This window comes from Salarias fasciatus, chromosome 9 (assembly GCF_902148845.1).
Source record: "Salarias fasciatus chromosome 9, fSalaFa1.1, whole genome shotgun sequence".
NCBI classification, from domain to species: Eukaryota; Metazoa; Chordata; class Actinopteri; order Blenniiformes; family Blenniidae; genus Salarias; species Salarias fasciatus.
Genome location: NC_043753.1, coordinates 7449611 through 7475305, shown reverse-complemented (window position 1 = coordinate 7475305; position 25695 = coordinate 7449611). Strand labels below are relative to the sequence as shown.

At 44.5% G+C, this 25695-nt stretch overlaps 1 protein-coding gene and 1 long non-coding RNA gene across 4 annotated transcripts in view; one reads left to right on the top strand and one right to left on the bottom strand.

The window, feature by feature from the left end:
• Positions 1 to 25695, bottom strand: part of cnksr2a (connector enhancer of kinase suppressor of Ras 2a) — a 63597-nt gene that overhangs the window by 10586 nt on the left and 27316 nt on the right. The window contains exons 9-24 of one of the 3 annotated variants that reach the window (XM_030099478.1): positions 24568 to 24714; positions 23194 to 23306; positions 22953 to 23107; positions 21891 to 21980; positions 20502 to 20716; positions 17970 to 18021; positions 15984 to 16159; positions 14443 to 14516; positions 14292 to 14363; positions 14072 to 14139; positions 12942 to 13039; positions 12171 to 12386; positions 11228 to 11369; positions 10125 to 10349; positions 8006 to 8190; positions 3036 to 3768 (exon numbers count right to left, since the gene is read on the bottom strand). In XM_030099478.1, coding sequence (XP_029955338.1) covers positions 3571 to 3768; positions 8006 to 8190; positions 10125 to 10349; positions 11228 to 11369; positions 12171 to 12386; positions 12942 to 13039; positions 14072 to 14139; positions 14292 to 14363; positions 14443 to 14516; positions 15984 to 16159; positions 17970 to 18021; positions 20502 to 20716; positions 21891 to 21980; positions 22953 to 23107; positions 23194 to 23306; positions 24568 to 24714 — 2226 coding nt within the window. In that variant the 3' untranslated portion in view covers positions 3036 to 3570. Of the gene's footprint in view, positions 1 to 3035; positions 3769 to 8005; positions 8191 to 10124; positions 10350 to 11227; positions 11370 to 12170; positions 12387 to 12941; positions 13040 to 14071; positions 14140 to 14291; positions 14364 to 14442; positions 14517 to 15983; positions 16160 to 17969; positions 18022 to 20501; positions 20717 to 21890; positions 21981 to 22952; positions 23108 to 23193; positions 23307 to 24567; positions 24715 to 25695 lie in introns of those variants that run through there. The other 2 variants (XM_030099480.1, XM_030099479.1) reach the window with 2 other exon arrangements.
• Positions 1001 to 25271, top strand: LOC115394239 (uncharacterized). Its single transcript, XR_003932047.1, has 3 exons — positions 1001 to 1260; positions 23946 to 23957; positions 25260 to 25271. It is a non-coding gene; the product is annotated as an uncharacterized LOC115394239 (long non-coding RNA).

The window sequence follows — 25695 nt, the reverse complement described above, 5'->3', positions numbered from 1 at the left end:
TGGGACGTCTTTGAAATAGTAAAAACTGCAGACGTAAGCTCAATGATTTATAGAAGTTGTAGGTAGAGGCCTAAGTGTGTGTGACATTCCTGAATAATTCAAGCGATCTATATGGTGGATGAAGAAATGGAAGCAAGCCTTTTTTTCCACTGCGTCGGTAAGGAATCACACCCAGGTAATAACTAGATAACCTGTCACAGTTCATTATTGATGCCGCTGGGCGCCTTTACCTGCTTGCATTTAAACTGCAATTTGATAAATAGTATTTATCTGATCGCTACTAATAAAAACAATACTTGATAATTTCCATTGTGTCTATTTATTTATATTGAGCATCATTGTGAAAATGTGAAATTCAGCTTTGGCTGTTCAGTGAGGACTCATCACATAGTTCTCACTATGTGATGAGTACACATAGTTCTCACTCACAGTCCTTTCACTGTAATAAAATTATCATAAAGATTAGGTGAACACATGCCTCTTAATTAAAACTTTTAAATCAAACTCAAGCCCAGTGATGCTAAAAATTGGCAGTTTAGTCGAGTTATGGACAAACTTTAAAGTATTTTACAGTTAATGACGAATGGAATTCAAGCACATTCTCAAAACCTTTTATCCTGCTTATGTATACTCTCACTCACCAATCTCAATAATATGCAAGGTTCAGTGCCTTGCTTGAAGAAATTTCAGGTATTGAGATTGGGGCACAATCCATTACACCACCTGAGCCAGCTGGCACCAATGAAGTGATATTCTGCTAAGTTAAGCAATCATACTCCTGAACATCATAAACAGATATCATCAGCGTACAGCTTTATCGCAGCGACTTCAATGAGCCATCTGCGAGCCTCACACACCATAATGGTCTCCGATTAGAGTGTGAAAATTGTGATTTCAACGTAAGATGAGGAATTGTTGGTGAAATTAAGGATTCATTTGGTTTCAGTGGAGTTTTGTCTCCTTGTCAAAAGAAACAAATCAAAACAAAAACATTTTCATCCAAATAACCAAAATTTTATTTACCCGCCCTTTTCTTCCAACAGAACACTCAGAAAGACCACATAAATAAATACTGTATCTATCTTTTAACCATAATTCATAGTTTAAACATTAAATAATCTTTATTCATAGACACTCTGTCCCAAAAAATAAATAAGCAACCTGATAGAATTAGAGAACATCTTCCGAGACACTTAGTTTGCACTCTGTAAATAGAGATCTACTGTATCTAGAGATTTAAACACAAAAACAGAAAAAGGAGTACTTTTTTTAAATCTACAACAAAGACATGCTACTACAACCAACCACGGGCAGCAGCAGAGAAAATAGCGTTGGAACTGAGTTAGCCTTTGTGTGTACCATTGCTTTCATAGTTTTTGTGCAGTTTCTCTGAGTATCATGTCTTTTGACAGCAGCGTACAAATCACAAACTAATATATTTGTTTCTTATTAGATTCATATTTTAACTTCCTATGCAAAACATGTCCTGAATAATTTCTATGTGACATGCAGGAAACACAGAGCCTGACGGTCTTTGAGGAAAAATCCACCCTGCTCTCACACTGTTTGTACTGAGACAATTTCTCGAAGAAGTCATTTTGATGTTGTTGCACGGCCGTTGTTGGTTTACGCCAATCCCACAGAGCTTCATGGTGACCTCCAGTGACTGCAGGAATTATGACGGCGGCAATGCAGAAATGAAGAAAACTGGACATAACCAGTGTAGGATGTGAACAAAGGCAAAGAAACCTATATATTAGAGTTATTCCTGTTTCTTTATAACCTACTAAAGTAATATTTTTCTGTTTTCCTGAAACTGAATGAAGTGGTTTTGTTGCTTTGATGTCTGTTAAAATCACCTCGTAACATTAAAGATATGCAGAGGACCAGCACAACATTCCGTTTTTTTTTTTTTTTTGACTGCTGTTGTCAGTATGCATGCGAGCCATGTGAGGGCAACACGCCTGAACTGCCTGTACTCGCTTAACGTCTGCCAAACTGGCAACCTGTACGGCGCTCTCTGAAGAGAATGGGGAGGGGGGAAGTCACGATGAAGAAGAGGGGTGAGGTCCTGTTTACACGACATTTTCAAGCAAAACCAGTAAACTTTCATTGTGTTGTGGATGCCTGTTTATATGACAACGGCGTTCAGAGTTTCTGAAAGTTCGTCTTTATGAACACGGCTCCTAGAGTGGAACTTTTCAAAAGCTATCCCCGTCTTACTCCATGGACATGGGGGAAAATGCAGTTTTTTGAAAAAGGTCCAACTCCGTTGGAGCTCATAACATTTCTGCCATTTCTGTGGAAGCTAACACCATTTTCAAAATGTCGCCATGTAAACAGGAAAAGTTTCTGAAAAGAAAATTTAAAATGATGCATTTCCATTTGGAACGTTGTCGTGCAAACGAGGCCCCAGAGGTCAGAAACCTGGATGTGAATGTCAGCAGGAAAAAAAGGCAAAAGAGGTAGTTCATGTAATGCGATGGAGTTTTCTGAGCCTGTGCAAGTAGTTCAGAAAACTTTTGGATCGTTTGGCTGTGTTTTTCCAATACATTCACAAAATCTGATCAAGCGTTTTAAGCATATACTTTTTTTTAAGCATGTCAACCGTTTTTTGTTCATAAGCTGGGTCATAACATTACTTGTGTCTTGGATTACTTTTTTTTATTTACAAGACTGAAGTCTCTCCAAACGTATTTATATCAAGTTATAAGTTCTATCTATGTAACAAACTATTAGCTGTCATCACAACACACAGAAAGCTTTCATCTGAAATATATGGCAGATAATCTTTCTTACTGTCTAAGCATAAAAAACATATCAACTTTTTAAGAAAAACTTTCATCTATTCGAGAATTTATGTACATTCATTTTGCTTTTGGGATGTTTCCATTTAAAGTTCTTTTTTTTAAATGGAAAAAAAAGCTTGTGAACTGAAGGAATAATGTTTTTAAACCATAAAAAGATGCATGTTTTGCAAAAACTAAAAAAGTGACAACTCAAAGTTTAGGGTAAGAAAGTGGTGTCAGAGTGTTTGAGGGTGGATTTTTCCTGGAAATGTGTCCTTTCCACGGTGGAGTGTGCATGCTTCAGGTCCAGCCCAGCACAGTTTGGAATTCTACTCAACCAACACCAACAAAGGAAAATCAGACTAGTGGATTAAAAAAAAAAAAGAAAAAAAAAAGCATCTTTGCTTATTGTAGCCTGCTGTAACACTCACTGTACAGTAAATATCATCGTAGACATGAAGTATAAGGCTTGATAATATTACAGTGGCCGTCAGCGGGCGAGTGGGAGACGCTGTGCAGTCAGGATGGACACGGCACCACAAGCAGGACGCGAGGAGTCACGATGAAAGCCGTCCTCCGTGGAGAGACGGGGAATACTTAGCGATCAGTGCGTGGTCTGCCCCGGAGCCGCTGGAGTGGCGTAACCAATCAGCTGGCAGGGCGGCGAGGGTTCTCCTCAGAGAGCCGGCACCGGTGCCGAGAGCACCGTCGGGCCTCTTCACTGTCGGGACAGAGGTGCGGCGTGTGTTTTTTTGGCGTGTGTGCGGTTCGGTTCTGCGCGTCAGACGTGCGTCTCGATGTAGGAGTGCGTGTGGGCGAGGGACGGGGTGAGGGGCGGGCCGGGGTCGGACTCGGCCGGGGGGTCCGGCTCCTGAGTGAACAGGTCCTGATAGGCTCTCTTCCACTCCTGGAACTCGGCCGAGGACAGCTGGGGGCTGGCCAGCAGCCTGTCAATCAGCGCCAGCTCCCCCTCCCTGTCCTATGAGGATGCAGAAACACAGGAGGGGGCGGGGTCACTGTTTAAGGAGCCGTCGGTCACTGACACACACACACACACACACACGAAAAGCAGGACACACACTGAGGGAATACGGAGATTTGGGGAAGATCCAACATCATATTTCATGATTTAAACTCAAATTCTACTCCTGCATTTTTACCATCATTTGATGTGTGTTCAGGGGCGGATGAGGAGAATCTGCAGGGGAACTACCACGACAATGTGAAGACGTGTTGTTTCTGCGTTCTTGTTTCATTAAAGTTTCACATTAAGACTTTTTTAAATTGAAGTTAGTTTCCATTAGAATGTCGTCAGCTGGAGCTATTTTCTACGGCTGTGGAGTGCGAGCACAGTGGCAACAATTTAGTAAATGTGCGTTTTTCCCTGTTTCCATGGAGACAGAACATTTGCGGAACGTCTACAGAGATGGAGTCAGAGCGTTCTCAAAACGTTTCCATGGAGACAGAGCTGGAATGTTTTCAAAATGTTACAATCTGTCCAATTTCCACAGAAACCTAGTCAAAGTGGTTTGAAATGGTTTTGTTTTTAACCCCCACCCCCCCTCCTTTTCCATAGCGACGGAGTGAAAGTTTTTAAAAAGTTCCACCTTGGGAGAGGTTTTCAGTGGTAAACAGACTCACATAACCCCATGAAGATTTTACATTTTCATTTAAAAACATTGTTGTGTAAATGGGGCTTTGAAAACATCCTTTCTTTGTAAGTTTCTCTTCAACATTCAGTGGTTTTAAAGCTGCTGTAGGCAGGATTTTGCTAGTCACTGCTAATTTTTCTGTGTTTTCTTTGGATTAAATGTTAGAGTATCCATTGATAATCCTTTAGGAGTGTAGCATAATTGCACTACCGCCAGGACGCAGCGTTTCTGTCTGTCTCTGTTCTGAGCTGAAAAGGATTCTCGACCGCTCCCGGTATCTTTGACCAATCAGAAGAGCCCCTGAGGCTCTAACCGTGATTGGTCGAGGGGCGTTCGTCGCACGTTCTTGTGGGAGGGGCTTAACTTGCGTAAGGGCGTGACGTCAGAGAAAACAGGACAGGATTGGCTGTGCTGGGTTTCAAATCGCCATCTTAGATGGGTCAAATCGCCATCTTGCTTAGGTAACCCTAAGCAAGATGGCGGAGATGCAGAATCCTGCCTACAGCACGTTTAAAGCAACTGATGAATCCTGAAAAGCTTCGGTGCTGCTGAACGCCAGCAATGTTCCGAGTGACAAACTCCTCAAGTAGAATCACATGCATTCATTACACTTTAATGATGCAACAAGTTTATTGATTCGGGTAAAAAAACAAAGCCTGCAGGGGCAACTGGAGGCTGAGAATCAGCCGTCCTGCCTCAGATCTATGGGACTGATCACAACCAACCGCGGCCATTCAACATGAGAATCTGACGGAAACTATATGAAGTCAGTTTCATTGTTTGTTTACAATATGGACTCTATAAGATCTCTACGACCCACATAATATTGTAAAACCATATATGTTTTTAATTTTGTATATAGTGTCTATTTGATATTAACTTTGCATTACTGTTGCAGCAGTGTGCGATAAATAAATTTGTAACTTACACATTTAAATATCGTGCTTTGGTTTTAATGGCTTTCATGGAGAAAGAAACAGTTTTGATGCTCATCGATTTTTTTAATCTCCCAGTCAAATTGAAAGTTATGAGTGTCTCTATTTAATTTTTGTTGCATCAAACCTTATTAGAAATTCAGAATTTGATGAGTATTATTCAAGAAGATTAAAAAAAGAAAGACCCCTACTTTATGAATGATCTATAATGTTTGAGGTGCTAATTCATGATAATGAGGTCATAAATCTATCATCTCAAGTGATATTCTGTTGTTGAAATGCATTAAAAACGTGACTAAAAGTGAATATTTTCTCATTCCCTGGCTGCTCTCATGACAGGAGAAATGAATTCAGTGTGAAGGTGTTTCTTGTGATCAACGAGCACATATTGTTTCCACTCTTCATCACTGTCCACTCTTCATCTCAGCCTCGTGTTTCGGCGATGCTGTTTCCACAGCAACCGCTGCAGACCCGTCGGCACGAGCACAACCCGAGGCTTTGAAACCACTCCGGCGCGTTCCCTCTGGCTTCATCTGATTATCTGACTTTCCAACCCCCCACCCCCCCCTCCGCTCCTCCCAAAAGCTCGGTGTATTCCTCCACGAGACGCCAGACAAACGAAGACGAGAAAGCCGCTTCACCCGGCGAGCCCGAGAAACAGCGAGATGAAACAGCCAGGCGACCAAACACCTCGGCGGCCTCGCGGGCCGCCCGCGCCCACGCACGACGGAGGAAGCAACAGAGATACAAACAAGAAGGAGGGAAAGAATAGAACAAACAACACGAGAACCAGAACAAAACAACAATAAAATGAGGCATCGGGCAGCCCAGAAGCAACGCTGCAGCTCAAACAGCACGAAGCCACGGAGGATCCAGAACCAGAGCGGAGAGACACAGCAGACAGCAGCACAGGGCGTGCGTGTGCATGTGTGTGTGTGTGTGTGTGTGTGTGTGTGTGTGTGTATAAACATGTCTTCATGGAATAATGAGCAGTTTGTTCACTGTGTACATGTGAATGTCAGAGCTCGTTCTCTTTGGTGAAGTCGAGATCAACCTGAAATCAGTTCATTTTCAACTGAATATTTCAGATTAGGGTGGAAAAAACAGCCAATCACGGCTCAGCGTAGCAGATAATACGTTTACATGAAGTGGAAATACAAGTTTATGCTCGTTTAATCCCACCAGCAACACTTTCTAAACTTCTTGATTGTCTAAAAGCTTTAAACGATTGATCGTTGATCGTTCACATTTTCTTGAAATGCTCTACTGATAATATCTAAAGAGAATCCTTAATCTCCATGGATAGTTTACCATGAACTACCTCACTTTACAGCAGGGGTGTCAAACATAAGGCCCGCGGACCAGAATTGGTCCGCCCGGAAGATGATATTCCAGATGTGAGAAATTATGAGATTAACTGCAATACATTTATTTGACCACCGGGGGTGCACGTTAAACTGTTTTTGGCAGTGAATCAGTTCAGGTGATTAGTGTTGTAAAAAATCCTCAGTGATTTTTTAGTTGAAACATATTGCTGTTGAATCAAGGAAGAATATTGTTGAAATTGTTCTCCTTTTGTTCAGATTTTTTTAGACATTTGTCATGTGTTGTATAGGATTATTCATCAAACATGAAGTTATTTATTATCAAATTGCATTGAATTAAAATAAGGTTGACACAAAAGTTAAAAAAAAAACTAATGGTAATGTTAAAGTGATTAAAGGTTTGGTGTGCAACTGCTATAACATTACTTGAACTGTACTGCAGTACTAAAAAAAGAAGCGTAAAAAATACATACATATATATATATATAGAACTTTTAAAGCCCATTTAATAACATTGCCAACAGCTACCGGTAGATAAAAAGATTGCATGTTAGAAAGTGAGAGTCAGATCATTAATAACGTCTCGATGACAGTAACTAGTATTTATAGTCTCGTTCCAATCAGGGCAGATAAAGTTCTCTTCTTCTTTCTCTCAGCTGTGCCGCCACTTCAGAGGTTTTTCTTTCTAACCTTGAGTTTGGAACTGTGTTAAAACCTCAGCAAAGTAACTCTTTCATGAGAGAAAAATACTAAAGTCTGGTGTTTTCTGCCGCGCCACAGTGTCATGGATATAAATCCACTGTTTACTATGAAGCGAAGGAGCTGCGCTCTAAAATTAGACTTCTATTTATGAACGTCCGTCTTTGCTTCAGGAACGCAGCGACACTCAGATAAATAACAATGCCTGCTGGAAGCAGATCAAACAAAACCTCTTTATTCCCCCTTCAGGAGCTTTTAAAGAAACCTGCATTTGTGGGATGAAGAGCAGAGCCGACAACGTGGACCGTGCACGTAGAAATTATGAAGTGTTTTGGAGCATAGTTTTTAATATATCATGATATTAAGAAGTATCCTCTCACAACACATGGGCTGTATGTTTGACATTCCTGATCTATAATCTTAAATCTTACATTTTTAGGTTACCTCACTGGGTTTCTTCGTGAATGAGGTGAAAAATGATGTAAAAACAATGAGAACAAACACAAAATGACTTGGTTATGTTGGGAGAGTTGTGATTGGACAGTAGCGGCCTGGGGGCGGGGCTTAGCGAGCAGCCGTCAGTGGGTGTGAGCGGGTGCACGGACCTTCAGCGTGGAGGTGAGTATGCGCAGGCGGTGCAGCCGCTCGTTGAGCTGCGGGTCTTCGGCCCGGCGGAGAAAAGACTGCCTGAACTCCGACTGACCTTTGACCTCCGACGCCCGGCCCAGGGGGCAGACCCCGCCCTGCTCGCATGCCCGGAACAGGTCGCCCAGGGACGCGCCTTCGCTGCCTTCGGTGGAATAATAGAGACAGAAAACAAAATGTTTGGATGTGAAAGAGCTGAAACAAGAGTCCCTCCTACAGCAGGGGGGTGAAACATAAGGCCTGTGGGCCAGAACTGGCTCCAATTCTGCTCAAGAATGACCAAGGAAATGATAAAAATCAACATTAATATCTCAGCACAAGTCTTAGCGTTGTGTTTTAGTTTGTTTAAAAACAAAAATCAGTAAAATGTTCAGAATTTTCTTGGCGGTTGGGCCGGATTGGAGCCTCTTGCAGACCAATTTTGGCCCACGGACCTCATGTTTGACATCCCTGACATAGATATTTCCATCGTGTATAGGCTGATCTCCCTTCTGTTTGACCTCACTGTGTTTTTTTTCGGCTTGGACTGATCTCAAACTCCCTCCTGGACCAATCAAATCATTTCTGCATGTAACTCTGCGCGAGCAGCAGTCATGTCTCCGGTGAACCACTGGGGGACAGCAGCACACCTCCGCTCCTCCACCGCGCCTCCGATTACTCACAGGAGGGATTATTAATGATCATCAAGTCCTCATCTCCCCAGGGACGTCCTCTCCACTTTCCCTCCCACACTTCATCTCTCATCTTTTCTCTTAACAAATCCTGGGAAAAAAAAAAAAAAAAAAAAAGCCTCACCTGGTTACATAAAACCCTGTTTCTCGGTGCCGTGTGCCTCTGGCCCCGGCAGCGCGGCGTCATTAGCCTCATTAGCTGTGTGTGTGTGTATGTGTGTGTGTGTGTGTGTGAGACACTGAGGATGATTTAAATGGATATGTGTCTGCCTGAGAGCCTTTTTATGATCTGGCACAAGTCCTGCTGTCTTCACCTTAAAACCACCTCCCTTTCCTCTCTTTGTTGGAACACTGAAAAGGTTATTCCGGCTAGTTTCGTACAATCAATCAAAGAAACACGGCTCTTTTTCGTCCTTCGGTGAAGGAGAGGCTTTTTATTTATTTATTTATTTTTTTTTTTGACCAGACTTGATCATGTGCAGCATGAGTTGCTCTAATAACCGGCGGTTCTGCTGCATTTGCGCTGCTAAGACGAGGTGAGCAGTGATTGTTTCTGTGGTTTTGACCTTTTCAGAAGGTTCACGCTGCCTGAACGGAGGCATAATCGGAGGCCAGCGCCATTCGCATTACGGCGGGGTTACATAACAGCGGAAGAGTCTCACAACTCGGGTTTATTTCCCAGACGAGTCCCACGTGACACGACACATCGTGACCGTCTACCACGGGGGCGTCAAACATATGGCCCGTGGGTCAAAACTGGATGCAGGAGGCTCCAATCCAGGCCGCCGAACCACCAAATGATGAAAACTTCTGAAGAAAAACACTGATTTCTTTTTCAACAAATTTCTTTAGAGTATCAAACACAACACTGAGGCATGAAAGATAACTTCCTTGTTGCTATTAAACGAGCCTCAAAGCCAATCTGTTCGTAAAAAATTCTGTAATGTAAAAGCTAAAATAGGATTTTTGATTTTTTTTTTTTTTTTTAACATTTCGACTGCATTTTGCACCAAAAGGTGCATTAAAATTAACTTTATTTTGAGATTATAGCCATTTTTGCTTGGTTTTCTGAAACATATGGACATTATACTCATGTATAATCTGCGAAAAAACAAAGAAAAGTCTACATTTAAAGGCTATTCTTGCACTATTTTCCTGGTCCAGCCCACTGGAGATGAAGTTGGACTGTATGAGGAGGAGCCTAAACTAAAATGTGATTGACAGTCCTGGACTACGAGGTTCAACCGGATGCGTCTCAGGAGTCCTGAAAACACCTGATTCATCATGTGGAGTCAGAAATGCTCAGGCTAAAAGGTAAAGTGGTGTAGATTTGAATGTTTTCCAGTCGGGCTCCTTTCTTCTCGACACCGCAGGATAAATGAAAGGTGGCTGGATCGAGCTCGCTCACCGTTGTGTGTGTGCGGCTCCTCTCTCGCGGGCGGCGCGAGGAGTGTGTGTAGGTTGCTGTCTCGTGGCAGCGTGAAGCTGCGGGGTTTCCCTCCTTGGGTTGCCATGGGGATCAGCCTCTGCATCGCCATGGGCAACGGGACGTTCCTCTGAGCGGGGAGGGTGTAGACGGCCCCGGCCATCATGGACCCGCCGCCCGGCCCCGGCTCCACGAAGACGGCGTCCTCTGCAGAGTCACACACATTGAAAAGCTTCACCTTAAGTTTGTTTTTTTTTTTTTTTTTTAAACATTTCACCATGAAAAGCTTGAGTCCGGAGCTTCGTCGTCACTGTCTAGACAGAAAGCTGTACGTGAGGAAACACACCCGGGCTCCAGCGATCCGCGGCGGCAGCATCAAGCATTCAGCGATCGCCGCAGATTTACGAGCTCTCGTCCAATAAATCCAGTGTTTTTATAGGAACTGCTTCCTCCAGTCCCAACGAGCAGAATAACAAGGACACCTCTTCTGTGGGGAGACGCCGCCGCCGCTGCCGCTGCCAACATTTTATGGTTCAATGGCCAACTCGCATATCTAAAATTAAAATCTAACTAAGTTGTGATATTTCACTTTTGGGCTTTTTTGGGGGTAATTTCAATGAAGCAACTTTTTAATAAACTGCGAGGCGGAGAGGGACCCTCGGGACACAACAGCACCGCACGGCAGAGAAGTTTAATATCGGATTATTGCATTTTATGGAATGGATGGATGAATATGTAACAACATATATGAGCAATTTTCAGCAAGCGTGCAGTAAGAATATGTTATAATTTGACAGTCAGTGGAAAAAAACTAATCAAAAGTGTCTCCAATCATTTCTTATTTGAAGTTTGGCTCCTATCTGATCATTTAGTGTCTTTAAGAACCTTAAAAGTGACATAGATGTCATGTAAAATCATTTTTTAATATTACAACAATCTCTCTAGTGGTCACATCCACATTTTACTACTTTTGACCAGCCACTAGGGGGCGATACAGAAAGGATGTGTTGCATTTCTAACTTCTTCTTATCATATCTATCGGGACTGAGCCAGAGCTGAGGAGAAAGGTTTTCTATGCTCATTACCCAGAGGTCCCGTCTGCAGGTAGTGCAGTCCGGCCTCGGTCAGCGGCGTCTCGATCAGATCCTGCCAGGAGCGCCGCTGAGAGGATGAAGACCGCCCCGGGGATCCTGTCTCACTGCTGCCGCCCGCAGGACTGGAACGGTACTGCAGGAAGGAGTCAGAAAAAGACCTTAAACATTTAAAAGAGGCACAGCAGTGAGTTTATTGATTTCATTTACAGCACGATGGAAATAAACGTGACGTCGACCTGCATGAAAGTTTAAATACTGAGACGTTTCCCAGGTCAGAGCATTGGAACAAAAGCCATTAAAATCCTTTGAGCAGTAATTAAACTGAGGACTCCCTGCTGGGTCTCTGATGAGGAATTCACACTTTGTCTCACACCTTCAGCACAACGGAAAACTTTTGAGCTTTTTGGGGGTCTGTTTACATGACGAAAGTGCACGGAGCCACTGGAATTTCAAAATGGCTCCCGAGGTGGAACATTTTAAAATCAGTCGTTCTCCGTGGAAGTGACTGAAAACAGCTAATATTACTACATTTTCCATAATAAGTCACACCTGAGTATTCGCTGAATCTGACAAAAAAAAAAAATCCATCAAGAAGAGGGAAAAAATGAATCTTCTACAAAATGCTCCATTTAATTCACTGGAATCCATAAAAATAATATTTCACTAAATAATCACTCAAAAGCTTTGTGTGAAACAGAAATTTATTTTTTTTATGTCGCGGTAATCTGGAAATATCACACAATAGCCTAAGGAACAAAGCTTAATTAAATCTATATTTTAAAAGTTTCTGAATTCATCTGTTTTGCTGCACTGTAGCAGCATTCGGATGTCATCCAGTGACATCTAGTGGCCGCCGATGGTATAAACCATATATTTTGACATAAAAAAATTAAAAAAGGGAGATAAAAGCTGACCCCGAGTTAGACGCACACACCTCCACAGGGTCACATCTGTACTGCACGTCGCTGCTGCTGCTGCCCCCCGGCTTCCTCCCGCTGTGCATGGTGCCACCCAGGGGACCGGGGTGGTACTGCGGCTCCGCGGCGGCCGCCGGAGGCTCGCTGCACAGGAAGTCCTCCTGGGATGAACGAGAGCGAGACGTCTCTGTGGAGGACAGCCGAGTGGTCCGGCCCTCCAGGTAGGCGCTCATCTGATGGAGACGGCGAACAAGAGGGCGATCGTCACAGATTGAACAGCAATGACGCACTTCAAAGAGAGGATTTCAGGTGTCTGCCAGCCTCAAGGTAACGACTGAGAGAGCGCCTGAGACGGAAGAGATACGAGTGAGAGCGCAGAACAAAGACGCTTTCTTCGTATCATGTGTCTGGCGACCCTGATTATCTGAGCTAATAAGGTGCCGCTGTTCTTACATTTCCACATTTTCATCCTCCGATGAAAACCGGCACCCCGAGCCAGAGATACATAATGTAGAGCAACCAGTTTCAGGCTCAATTATAGCAACAATTACACTGAATGTATCCCGACAGCTCCCTGTGGGCTTCATTGGCAATAAATTCAGCTGTTAAAATAGACTGCGGAGCAGCACTGGGTCTCTTTGCTGGCTTTTTGTTTTCGAGAACATTTAGTATGAGCCTTATATGTGTGTGTGTGTGTGTGTGTGTGTGTGTGTGTGTGTGTGTGTGTGTGTGTGTGTGTGTGTGTGTGTGTGTGTGTGTGTGTGTGTGTGTGTGTGTGTGTGACTCACTGATGGAGGCCGTGGGTAGGTATCATATGGAGGTGGGGGACTGTCCTGTTTTGGGCTGGAGGTGGTGTCATCCTCATGCTCGCTCTCGCTCCAGTAATCTACAGGAAACACACACACACACAGTCAGAAAGCATTCTTTTACTAATGTATTGTCCAAACACCTCATCATCACTCTGCATCTGAAGTCTAAATCAAACCGAACTACAGCTATAAGTCAATTTCCAAACATCATCTTTGGCCAGATTGGAGCCTCTTTGGGGGTGAGTTTTAGCCCACGGGCCTTATGTTTGAACCCCCTACTCTATATAATCCCTCATCAACACACGAGTCTCTAATACTTGTATAGATTGACCCATCGACTCATCCACTGTACTCCAGTCCATTCTCACATTTACATATTAATGAGTCTGGATCACCCGAGCTCACGAGTCCTTTCATCCACCCACCTTCCATTACTTTATTCATCCATTCATCTATATATGCATCCACCCTCACACACCCACTTCACGGACCATCTGTAGCCACCATCCATTTTTCACATCCCCGTGTATTTATGTTGCATTCATACCTCAGTGTATTCGCTGTGCCACTCATATTGGCGTCTATAAGCGGCTCCCTCGTCACTCTTGCATGTACTTATTCACCGAATGATGACATTTTATCAGCATGTAACTGATATTTATCCATTCATCATGTCAGAATTATAAGGATACTGCAGGAGTGAAGAAACTGAAGTAAGCCTGCCTGATGGGACGCTGTCCTCAACATTACATAATTGCTTTTATAGCATTTCCAGCGGAAGAAAAACAACAACAACAACAAAAAAAGCCATTATTATTAACATAAATCCAAATGCTGGAACGGCTTATTCTCCCCTGATCAACCATCAAAAACCATAAATTCTTGGGTTTAATATGAGACAGAATGAGTTCCTGCCTGAGTGTGGAGTATAATCAAATAAATGTGTGATGAGGAGCCACCGGCGGGGGCCAATAACGCCGTTTTGTTCCTCCCGGAGGAGTCGTAGGAAATTAGACGGGTCGGAAAATATGAGAAATTCAGGAGTAACAGTGTGTTTGCTGGTTACAAATGTCGCGCGTGTGTGTGTGTGTATGTGCGTGAAGCCTCACCCTGATCCTGGCGTATCCGCTCCCGCTCTGCGTAGCCCACGGCGGCCATGTTGAGCCGACTCAGCCACCTGACAGGGAAAACAAATCAAACATCCCTGTCCGTATGCTGTGTGGAAACGCCACGCCCTGAATGAATCGGGCCCAACAGGAAGTTGCAGCTCCGCCACCCAGCTGGGGTTTTTGCATAACCTGCGTCCGCGTTGGGCGCTCGCTGCTTTACCTGTTCATGTCATCCACTCCATCTGCGGCGAAGTAGAAGCTCTTGACCTTGGGGTGGCAGGCTTTGAAAGCACTGGAGAGACACGGGGAGTTATTTTTTGCGCACGGACGCGGGATTATGCAACAGGCGCGCGTCTCCGCCGAGGACTTACTACTTCTTGCGACACTCGCTGGCCCGGTCGATCTTAAACTCTGGAAGGCTGACAAACCCCTCGGCCTTCTCATCCTGAGCAGACGGAGAGAGGGAGGACAGAAATCCAGATGGATTAAAGGGCGGCGGGAGAAAGCGAATGCGAAGCGACAGCTATTGTCCTCTTTTTGGATCTGCTCACAGGTTTTCTGAATCATTTTGGAGACGTGCCTTTGAATCTGACAGAAGGTAAACAGGAAGCGGCGGATATCTGGGTCAAACGCGGCGGCTTGTTTACACAGGCGAGGAAGGAGATAAATTAGTTTCAAGCCGCATTCATGTCTCCTCGGCTACAGGTGGCGCCTCAGATAAAAATGTAGTCACATTTTTAGAAATTGTTGTGGAAGCGTGCAAACAATCCACTGGAGACTATTTTAAGGCATTTAACAGGAATGTGAGCAACAAACTGGAATAACAATACTTCATTTCACCAAACCAATCCGAGAAAAATATTTGAACCCTTAGTTCATGAATTTATGAATATTGATTAAAAAAAAAATTTAATATTTTCACTGTACTTCAAAGGAATTTGACCAAATGCCACAAGAGAGAAAAATAAAGAAAAAAAAAACTTTAAAGTGACAAAAATTAAGAAAAAGGGAAGAAAAAAAAGCTAGCATATATAAAACAGTTGTAAACATTGGGAAACATGACAGCATTGAACAGCTAAATAACTCAATTGGCTGAAATAGTGAAGACGCATAAAATATCGAAAGCAGGAAAAAAACAGGAAAAAAACAATCTTTAAAGATGGCTGCGAAAACTAAAAATTTAATTAGTAAAATATATCTAAATTAAGATATTTGGTTATGTGCAACTCTAAAAATGACAATGAAAATATAAAAAAATATTAAAAATGAAAAATAAGTTATGAAATACATATTTTACAAAAAAAAGTCTACATTCTGAAAGTAACTTTCAGAAGTTAACTGAGTAACTTTCACCACAAATATCAAAAAAAGTGAAGTTTTATATTTAGTTTAACAACTTTACTTAAAAGGTAAATGAATCAGCGTGTTCACACATTCTGGGCACAGTTTGGACACAACATGACAAAAATGGACAAATGACTAAAGATTCAAAATAATAAATGAATAAATGGAAAATGCTCCCTTTTGAGGGGATGGCTTTTTTTTTTAATCATCAGACATTCCAGAATTTAACAAGCAGAAGTCATTGATCACAGAATCAACTGGATTAACACTGACGGCAGTGAAGTTTTCTGAAGACTACACTGCTCTGATTAGTATTTCCCGAAAGTCATTCTTCAAATGAACGACAGCTGAAATCCTTTTACCTGATTATTAAAATATTCTCTGCATAAAATCAGCCTCCAGGAAAACTTTTTTTTTTCCTCTGTTTGTGTCGCTCGGCTGCAGCGGCGCGATTTCAGAAAGGCGCCGGATTTCCATCAGGTTTTGACAGATTTCATCACTCGCCTGTTGTCTGGAGCCCTCATTGGAATATTGTTTGTGAAGAGCAGCTGGAGTCTGGAGACGTTACCTCCTCGTTGATGTACCAGTAGAGGCAGGTGTCCTTCAGGACGAACCAGTACTTCTTCCACTTCTGGGAGAAGTAGCCCTTGGCGTCCCTCTTCCTCCACAGCCAGCCTTCGCAGTCTCCTCTGCCCAGCGCCTTGCAGGAAACACGCCTCCGGCTCAGGGAGGCCAAACCTCGTCCTGGAACGACACGGCGGCACGGAGTGTGAAGTGAGAAACCTGTCCTTCAAGATCCAGGTACCAACGCGGCTCGTCGGTGTGAAGAAAAGCTTTCACATCCTAATGGAGCGGTAATTCTTGGCGGCGGTCTGATGTGTGGATTTGACAAAACGCTGCGGCACTGCAGTAAGGTAAGAGGTGTTTAATAAAAAACTGCCTTTCCCTTCTGGCATAAAAGCCCTGTAACATTTCTCACAGCGGGCTGCTCATTAGAGATTTCTGCGGGGAGACTTGGCTGCAACTTTAGAAGCAAGACAGAACTTTTGCTGCTCGAGATTCAGCATCCCATTTACTTCTTTATCAGCAGATTCAAAGAAAACATGAACAAAACAAAACCCAAGTACAGTAAAAGCGTCTCCAGAGTGGAGATGTTTAAGAAGTAATAAATCCTGATCAAGAAGCCACTACATATACACTGTATTACCAAACGTATTTGCTTAGCATCCAAATCATTGACTCGAGGTGTTCCAGTCACTTCCAAGGCCACAAATGTAAAAAACAAGTACTTCAGCATGCAGACTATTTCTACAGCTTTCAGCATCTTCAAGATCTGTTGTTATGGAAACAGACACCCAAAATGCAAAAAAAAAAAAAAAAAAAGTTTTGCGTTTTCACTTGAATTTGTTGCTGTAATAACAGGCCTAAATATCCCAAAGTGGAAGCGACTGGAAACAACAGCAAATGAGCCACGAGGAGCCGCAGAGCTGAGAGTTTGTCAACAGCTACAGACCTCCGTGCTCGTGTTCTCTGGAGCGACCACTCAGGCTGCTCCATGTGGCAATCTGATGGATGAGTCCGGGGTTTGGAGAACGGCACTCGTCTGACTGCACTGCACCAAGTGTAAACTTACTTCTGAAAAGTTTATCCTGAAAATCTCAGAGATCCTTGATTTTCGTCATGATACCATCTTTAATTTGGCTCTAAATGAGCCCTAATCACTCCAAAAGCCACCATTATCCCTCGTTCTGGACCGCGAGGTTCGACAGAAGCGCCGCTCAGCGAAGCTACAGCACATCCGACGGGTTATTATCGCGCTGGTCTTGGAAACTTTGGTCGCGCTGCTGTAAACAAACAAAGACGTCGGTGAAACGTGCAGATGGAGCGAAAAGCTTTCAGGCTTTCTCAAGGCGGCAGATGGTGAAACGAGCGAAGGCAACATGTTGATCCTCGTTAGTCTGGTGGAGGGAAAGGAAGGAAAAAAATAAAAGGTTGTGGTCACAGAGGCAAAGAAACTGATTGTGGATGAAAGAAAACAAGGATGGAAGGAATCCGTGAAAATGATCTGTGAGTTTATCAACAGTCTCTAAATTGGCTCCGATGGAGAAGAAGTAATGTGACTGAACTAAAAGCGTGATTAGTTTGGTCTGATCTGATTGAAATGAGACCAGTTTGGAGCCCAAACAAGGCGGCCGAGAAGAAAACAGTTGAGGGTTTCATCTGAAATGTGGTGGTAATTAAAGGAGACAAAGATTCAGCCGGAGAACCGAAGAGCCGGGACGATGACGGGAGCAACCGAGAGGAAGATCCGTCTTCAGGAGGACGCTGTTCACAAGTTTCACAAAAACCTCACCACCAGCATGCAAAAGGATGCAAAACGCAACCGTTATAGATGTTTTCTGCACGATGTACTCTCATTTTTGGTCCCGGCGGGACCTGAGATACGAGCGCAGCAGCTGTGAGTCTTCACAACAAACGTTCTGCGGAGTGGAGGAAGTGAAGGAGTGGATGACCACGGCTGACACCTCTCTGCACCAAACAGGTGGAATCTTACCTTTATTCTTCTTCCTGGTCTTTGACTGCAGTGAAGAGGACTGCTGGTATGTCTGAGAGAGAGAGAGAGAGAGAGAGAGGGAAAGAGAGAGAGAGCAGCCTGTCAGCATGAATCAGTGGCCTTTGTTTGCTGCAATGAATCCTGGGATATAAAAGATGACAGATCTCAGGGAGGGCAGGAGTGATGAGACCCAGCCCGAGACGTCCAGCCACAAGAAAAATGTCTCATTATCTTTTCCTCTCACACACACGCGGGACCGCTGAGGACGTTTCTCTGATGTTCCGGCAGCTCAACGGGACGTTCAGGTGACGGAGCAAAAACACGGCCGCCGCAAGGGCTTCTGGGAGTAAACAGAGCTTCTGTCAGCAAAGCAAACATCTGACATGGAGGCGTTCTCCTGACCGGTCCCCTCCATTAAAACTTCCTCCAGGCAGGAGAAAACCTCTGTTAGAAACCGCATCCTAGATAAAACGTGTCAAATCCACAAAGCGTTCCCTTTGTTTGTGTCAATTTGACACTAAATCTGATCTGTGGGGTTTTATGAACACAATCAAATGCGCTTGTCGTGACTCTCAAAGTAAATGTCAAAACTTTTACTCATGAAAATGTCAGGCATGAGATTAACTGCCGTCTGATCAGGACGGCAGGCTCCGGCAGATCTCTGGGTTTTTTTTGTTGTTGCAGTAATCACCTCCTCACTCAGACCTCAAACCTTTTCCATGACATTCGTGGGAATCATCCAGCTCTTAAAGGTTCTAAAACACACGAAAATGATTTGCTCTTTCAGTCCCAGAAGCTCTTCAGCAGGCCGTGTGCCTCATATGTGACTCTTGTTTTTTTTTTGACACTGACTTTCTGCAGTTGAACTATTGAAGCTTATTAAAGTTAATCTGTCTTCTCTCTCTAAGTGGATTTATTTGAAACGGATGAGTGAATTCATGATATTTTTCCTTTGTCATGTCAGTGTTTAACTGAGCCGTGGCTCGGCTACGTGCGAGCAAACCTGTGATTTTGGTCATTTCGGATGAGCGATGGGAGGCTGCGGCGTGATTCTTGACGGCAGCATAGCGTCTGTCGTGCTCTCATCGCGTTTACATGGCGAACTGCTGTAGATCAACCACGAATGACCCCATTCCGACGAGCTGGACAGGCACAGATCCATCACTCTGAGGCTGGATGCAGCTGTGAAAATGAGTGCGTGTGTGTGTGTGTGTGTGTGTGTGTCTGACGGACTGGTGAACTGCCCAGGGTGTATCCTGCCTCTGATCTTAGTTATCTTGGACGGGCTCCATCGCCCGGCGTCCCTGAACTGATTAAAGCGGTGTAGAAGACGGTCTGGATGGAAAAACGATGCGGCGATAAGAGCCGCTGTCTCGAGACATCGGCGCTGCACACGGACAATCCTCCAAGAGGCGATGCGACTGCAGCGCATCGACACATGACCTCTCCGGACGGGTCAGGAGGGGCGGCGGAGCGGCTCCCACGTCACCGTATTCCACATGTCGGAGGCTGGAGCGGGGCCACGCGCTCCCGCCCGCTCCCGCTGACACGCCATCTGCCATCGCAGCGCCCGCGCGCGCTGTAAACACGCGGCGGGGCGCGACGCGAGCGGGAAGCACACGCGCAAACGCTTTTAATTTCCCGTGAGACGCCGTCAGGATGCGGAAGGTCAACGTCGGACGGACGGACGGACGTCACCGGAGTGACGGGGCGCCTGGTAACGAAGGAGTCAGCATTCACCGGATCGCACTTCACGCTGCAGCGCTTTTTCGTCAGGGCTTCAACGCTTTCCTCCCTCTCAAATCAGATCTCAGACGGTGAGATCAGTATCAACACAGATTAGACAGACAGAAGAGGAGCGGCGGAGTTTCATAACCTGACTCCTCAGCTCAAAGCTGCATCATGCAATCTCCAAGAAACTAACGGCAACACAAGGTTTCAGAAGGCAAGAGATCTATAATTCACTCAAATATCACAAGTGTTTTTCCTCAGAGTTTAAATTAAATATATCAAAGAGACAGGTTAACAGTTTGAATTTACTAAAGAGTGTGGATTGAGAGAATGAATATGTCTTATCCATGCTATTCTAACAAGAATATAGACAGAGGATTGAAGGAAAATGTCACAACAATAAGTCTCACCGCAGGATGGATCATAATAAAAGAAGTAGTAACAGTAAAAAATTGGAAATAAATAAGGCTGGCGAGCAATAAAGAAACAAGCAAAGAAGGGAGAAAAATAAACAAATGGAAAATGAAACTCCGTTAAAATAAATGGGCCAAAACATCAGCAAAATAATACCAAATACAAAAAAAGGGGAAAGCAATAATAGCTAATAACCAAGAAATATGTCTGAATAAAAAAAAAATGAAAACATGAAGAAATCAAGAGAAAAACGATAAATAAAAAAGGCCCCATTTAGACACGAAAACACATGACCAAGAAGAAGTATCAGTGATCAAACAAATGAGAAAGACTATAAAATGTAAATGAATGAATAACAAACAGAAAGTAAAAATGTTTTTGTCTTACATGGTAGATGGAGGCGGGGTCTCGAGGAGGCGACTCTCTCTGATTGGTCTGCAGCACGTAGTGGGAGGGGCTTTGGCTGTGGTGGCTCCGCCTCTTGGCGCGTTTGGCCGTGTCGTTGGAGCGTTTCCCGGGGCGGGCCGTGTGGGAGGAGTACTCCTCGGAGACGGTGCGCTCGTCGCCGCCAGACAGCCCCACGTAGCGCATCAGAGAAGCTTCTGGAAGACAGAATCATTCGGGGTCTTCACCGGGGGATAATTACAGGCCAAGTGTCGAAATAAAACTCTGAAAGGTCACATTATTCGCACTCATCAAAATTTGGGCGCTTTTTAAAGATTCTGACCTTTAATCAGATCGTTTTTACAGAGTTCATCAGTTATAATGAAGGATTTTTTTCGCTTCCAGATGAGGGACAATAAGACTGTTTACGTCTTTTAGCTGCAGACTCCAGATTAAAGTTCACACCCAGTTCAGTTTGTTCACGTTTACCTTTTCCAAGCTTTATGTGAATCTCCAATGCGTGCTGCGTGACATGCATCCAAATTCCAGGTCTTGGTCAAACTGTCGGGAGTTTGTGCAACATTTCAGACTGAAGATGAGTTCATGACACAATGACGCTCGTGTGAAAGGAAAATGACTCAGAGCATCACTGCTAAAGTGTTATTTCTTCCTGAGTTCACCTTCAGGACAGTTGACAGAATTTTCTGTGTGACCCACTGGGAGTTTTTTTTTTTTTTTTTTTTTCAACTTCTCTCCCCCTCTTAGTGGGGAACAAAGGTTGGGAGGAAACCGTCTCTCAACCCTCGGCTGCTTTCACTTTTTACCTCTTTTCCGTTCTGATTCTTTTCAAACTTCTGTCCACTTCTCAGCGGGGAGGAACGACAGGGCTTTCTCTACCTCTGTACCTTTCCTCTCTTTCTCGCGCTCCCCCCGCGGTTCCCGCCCTCCCCTCGGTTGCTAGGCAGCGGCCAGACCAGAGGAGAGCGAGACAGCGAGAGTAGCTGCTGTCAGTGTCGCTATGGCAACTGTGTGAGTGATTCAGGTGGAGGTCAGGGAGAATAGTCATTTTTTTCTCCCCTCCTTTCTGTTTCTACCTCCTCTCATCCCTCTATTTTTCCCTCCTCCCCCCTCCCTTTCATTTTCTCCGCCTTTGTAACGGCTGTCTTCCTTTCCTCCTTCATCCTCTCATCCCCTCTTATTTCATTCCTCTGTGATGCTAATCACAGGGAGAATTAGAGGAAGACGATGGAGGAGCATTGATCTGCGCGCACACACACACACACACACACACACAGATGTCTTTATAATTCACCGAGACGGGAGCGTTTTTTAAACGAAACAGCCAACAGGCTCTTCGGGAGACACATATGCGCTCCGCACGACGCCGCTCACCTCTGCGGCTTTCTCTGTTGAGCTTGGCTGGGTCCTCGTAGTCGCCCACCCAGTTACACTCCACCGGCATGGAGATGGGCCTCAGCCTGCCTGCAATCACACACACACACACACACACACACACACACACACACAAACACACAATTACAACATTTATTATTAGCCTTCCAGATGGGCTGGTCATTAGGAGATGTTCTCTTAATGCTGCCAAAAGTTTGGAGTCTTGGTTGCTAAAGTTTATGTCGGTCGATTTTGTATCAAATGGAAAAAAACAACAAAAAAAAAAACTGAGGAGTCACAGAAAAGCTGAACCTGCTAGACAGTGAAAATATGTGATTCTAACAGCCTGAAAGCTGTTGATCGCTCCTTTGTTGCAGCATATTCCGTGCTGTTGGAGGACCTGTTTACGAGCAGTAATTGTGAGGGGCATGCATTAGAGGGACGAGTCTGTGGGCCGCATGCAGCAAACAGCATTTATCACCCACACTGCCGGCTCCGCCGCTCATCCCACACATGCACGTTTGAAAGGGAATTAAATAGATTTGTATGAGAGTTGCCGCTTGGAATCAACGGTTTATTTTCACCCCGTACTGCCGGAACACAGACAACAGTTTTCACCTAACATTACGATCGTAGCTGTTATCGGTTGGAGTTCATGAAGCAGATTTAACACTTTTTGGTTTGAAATTTGGATCAGCAGAAGCAGAAATATCTTCAAATACTATGATTTCAGAGAATTTTTACCAGCTGATCTTGTTAAATCAACTCAGAAAATAGAGAATAGTGAAGTTTTTTAAAAGCAGAACTTGCAGAGTTTCCAAATTTAGCATAAAATCCTTGCCTGTATGTTTATGATAAGCTGTTTTTACTAATGATTAAATTCCCAGAAGCTGAGAGGACAGTGGTATTTATGTCACGAAGCCTTGAACAGATGACTCTTGGTCTCGGGCTCCAGGCTTCATACTGGTTCTGCAGGTGGATCGTTTGCTCTGTAATTATTTTAAAGTGGCTCATTTCAGCAGAACGAGACGGAACGAGCACTCCACCGCGGCGAGAGCGAACCGTATGTGGGCGTGGTGCAGTACACCGACTCCTCCTCTTCTCGCCGGCGAGACTCTTGATCCAGGAAGGAGTTGGGTGACTCAGAGCGCTTGGGAACGCTGACGCCACCGTGGTTACGAGATGCCTCGTCTCCAGACAGGGCTCCTGTCTCATCGCTATAGCAACAGGCAGAGGTAGAGGGAGAGCACATCAGAGCTCGTCCCCGCCGACACGCGGCGTCTCGGCGACGGGAGGGACTTACCGGGGCGTGTACGGCTCGGAGGGAGGCGGCGGGATGTAGAGGTCCTGCAGGGCGGAGCTCTTGGTGGGCGTGCTGGAGGGCGTGGCCGAACTGCTGCCGGGGCTTCTGGTTGGCTGCAGGGAGAGCGCACGTTCAGGATGCGGCTTTTACGGAGTTCAACTGGAGCCGCAGAACATATTTAACCACCAAACTGAAAAGAACAGCTGCCAAACTTCAATTTAATCTCCAAAACTGTTCCAGCTATGAAATTATATCAATCAGTGACTGAGAATTAGAAAGACGTCAGGTTAGCTGCAATACCACTGATGACCTGTGGGGGTAGTTTTGAGTAGTATGGCTCAATACACATAATATTACCTCACCTGGACATCAGAAAGAACAAATGCTGCCTCCCACTGCTGATCTTTGGTATAACGCTAAACGCTACCCTCTACTGTTCAATAACCACCGTGTGAAGACAGGAGGGATTACGAGATCAATGGCAATGACGTTTGGAATCATTTTATCAATTTAAATCCCGGGAGACTATGGACTGGGAGTCAGGATGTTCTGGAGGCTTCTTCTACTCATGCAGGTACAGAAGAACTATTTACTGTGAGCGTGGAGCGCACGACCAAAGTTATGTTTTCAATTGATTCACCATGGAGTCGGAGGGCTTCCAAAAAATTCTGGATTACTTTTGCACTTCATTGTAAGTATAACATTTGTACAGCAAAGTATCAAAATTGTCATAGTTAAAATATAAAAAACAGACAAAAAAAACTGTGTTTTTATGTCATTTCTTGTGATATCTTTGAAGCTACAAGATTTCAGCTTTTTCTTGCGAAAAACTCCAAAAACCTTCATCTTGACAGAAGAAGACATTTGCAAGAAGCAGAAAAGGATCTGTCACTCACTCACTACTAATAATTCAGGACAAGACTGAATAAATCTCCCTGATGACAAGAAATCCGCTGACGTGAACACAATGCCAGTCAAGACTGACTTTCTCTTCCACGAGAAGAGACGTGGTCACCGAGTCCTCGGCGCCCAGAAATCATTTACAAAACCAGGAACCGAGTTGTTATGAAGAGGCCGTGTTTCTCCTTTGTGTCTCCTCATTGTGTGGATAATCAGTCATAATGAGGGGAATGCATTTCACCGCTTGTGTTGAGCTGTGGGAATGTGGGCGTCGGGTGCCATCGCTTTCCCCGTCCCGTTCGCTCCGGCGCCTTTCAGCTGGCAAACAAAACCGCGCCGAGCCGCGGCTCCCTGACCTAATTACACGCTTTTGGCTGCGGCCGTACGGGGAGCGCCAGCAGCGCCGCGGGGGGAACTATGTGGGCCAGCGGCGGCGCCTTAATAAAGTCTATTAAAGGTAGCGCCGGTTCCCACCTGCAGAGCCAGGGGCTTCCAGCGCATGTTCTTCAGCAGCGCCGGGGCGGAGCTGAGCGTGCTCTGCGGACGCTTCTTCAGGGTCAGGGACACCACGCCTTTATCCGCCCTCAGCGAGCCCACCAGGTTACGCAACTGCCAGCCCACCTGCGGACGGCAGGAAGGGGGGGAAAGTTAAGGCCCGAACTCCAGGATCTCGTCATGAATGCAAACATCCGCCCCGTGACTGAGACTGCAGCTCCAGTTTTTAATGTCTGAATTCCGTCCATGTCGTGATTGGATCTCGCCAGTTGAGCCTTCTGTGCAAAGGCAAGTGGGTGTGGAGGTGGGAAGTCTATCTATAGCACCCTGGTGTGATATAACCTGCCCTCCATTTGAAAACAAAGGCATCTTATCACGTATCTTTTTACACTTTTTGCCCACTATGTTTAGAAAGAACCGTGTCCCGACAGAAAAACAACAGATAAACAAAGACATTCATTCCCGATCCTCGTTCTAACGCGGGATGTGACTGCAAGGCGCGTGGAGGAGCAGAGAAAGTTGGAGGATGTGATTACACTAATTGCAGTGTGTGTGCTTGTGCATTGTAAACAAAGAGCCTGGTCTGCAGTGCGGGGGTAAACAGATCAGCTCACCAGAGGAGCTCCAAGCCCCAAAAACCTCCACAAAAACACCCAACAAGAACCTCTCAGGTTCAGTTTTTTTATGTTACATTAATAACAATGCTATTTTTATTTCAGAGTATGGAGATCGTGTTTGAAAACATTGTCGGTTTAAAGACCTGATTCAGATTTTTTGCTCCATGTTTGGTCCTTACAGCTACTGGATTCCAGTGAAAACAATACTAATTTTATTTTAAAGTTTGTTTTTTTTTATCACCATGTCGACATGTACAACATGACATTTTAATTATCATATTTTCAGTACTAAAAGTATCAGTTACGTCTGTCAAAAAAATGTATTATTAACCCTTTCCACCAGGTTTCCAAGTGAAAACATACCGTTTTATATTATAAAAGAATCTTGGATAAATTGCAAAAAATGCACTGATTAACAAACACTAGAACATGTTAAACATTAAAATGAAATAAATCATATCACACAGTGGATGAAAGTCTCCATAATGTG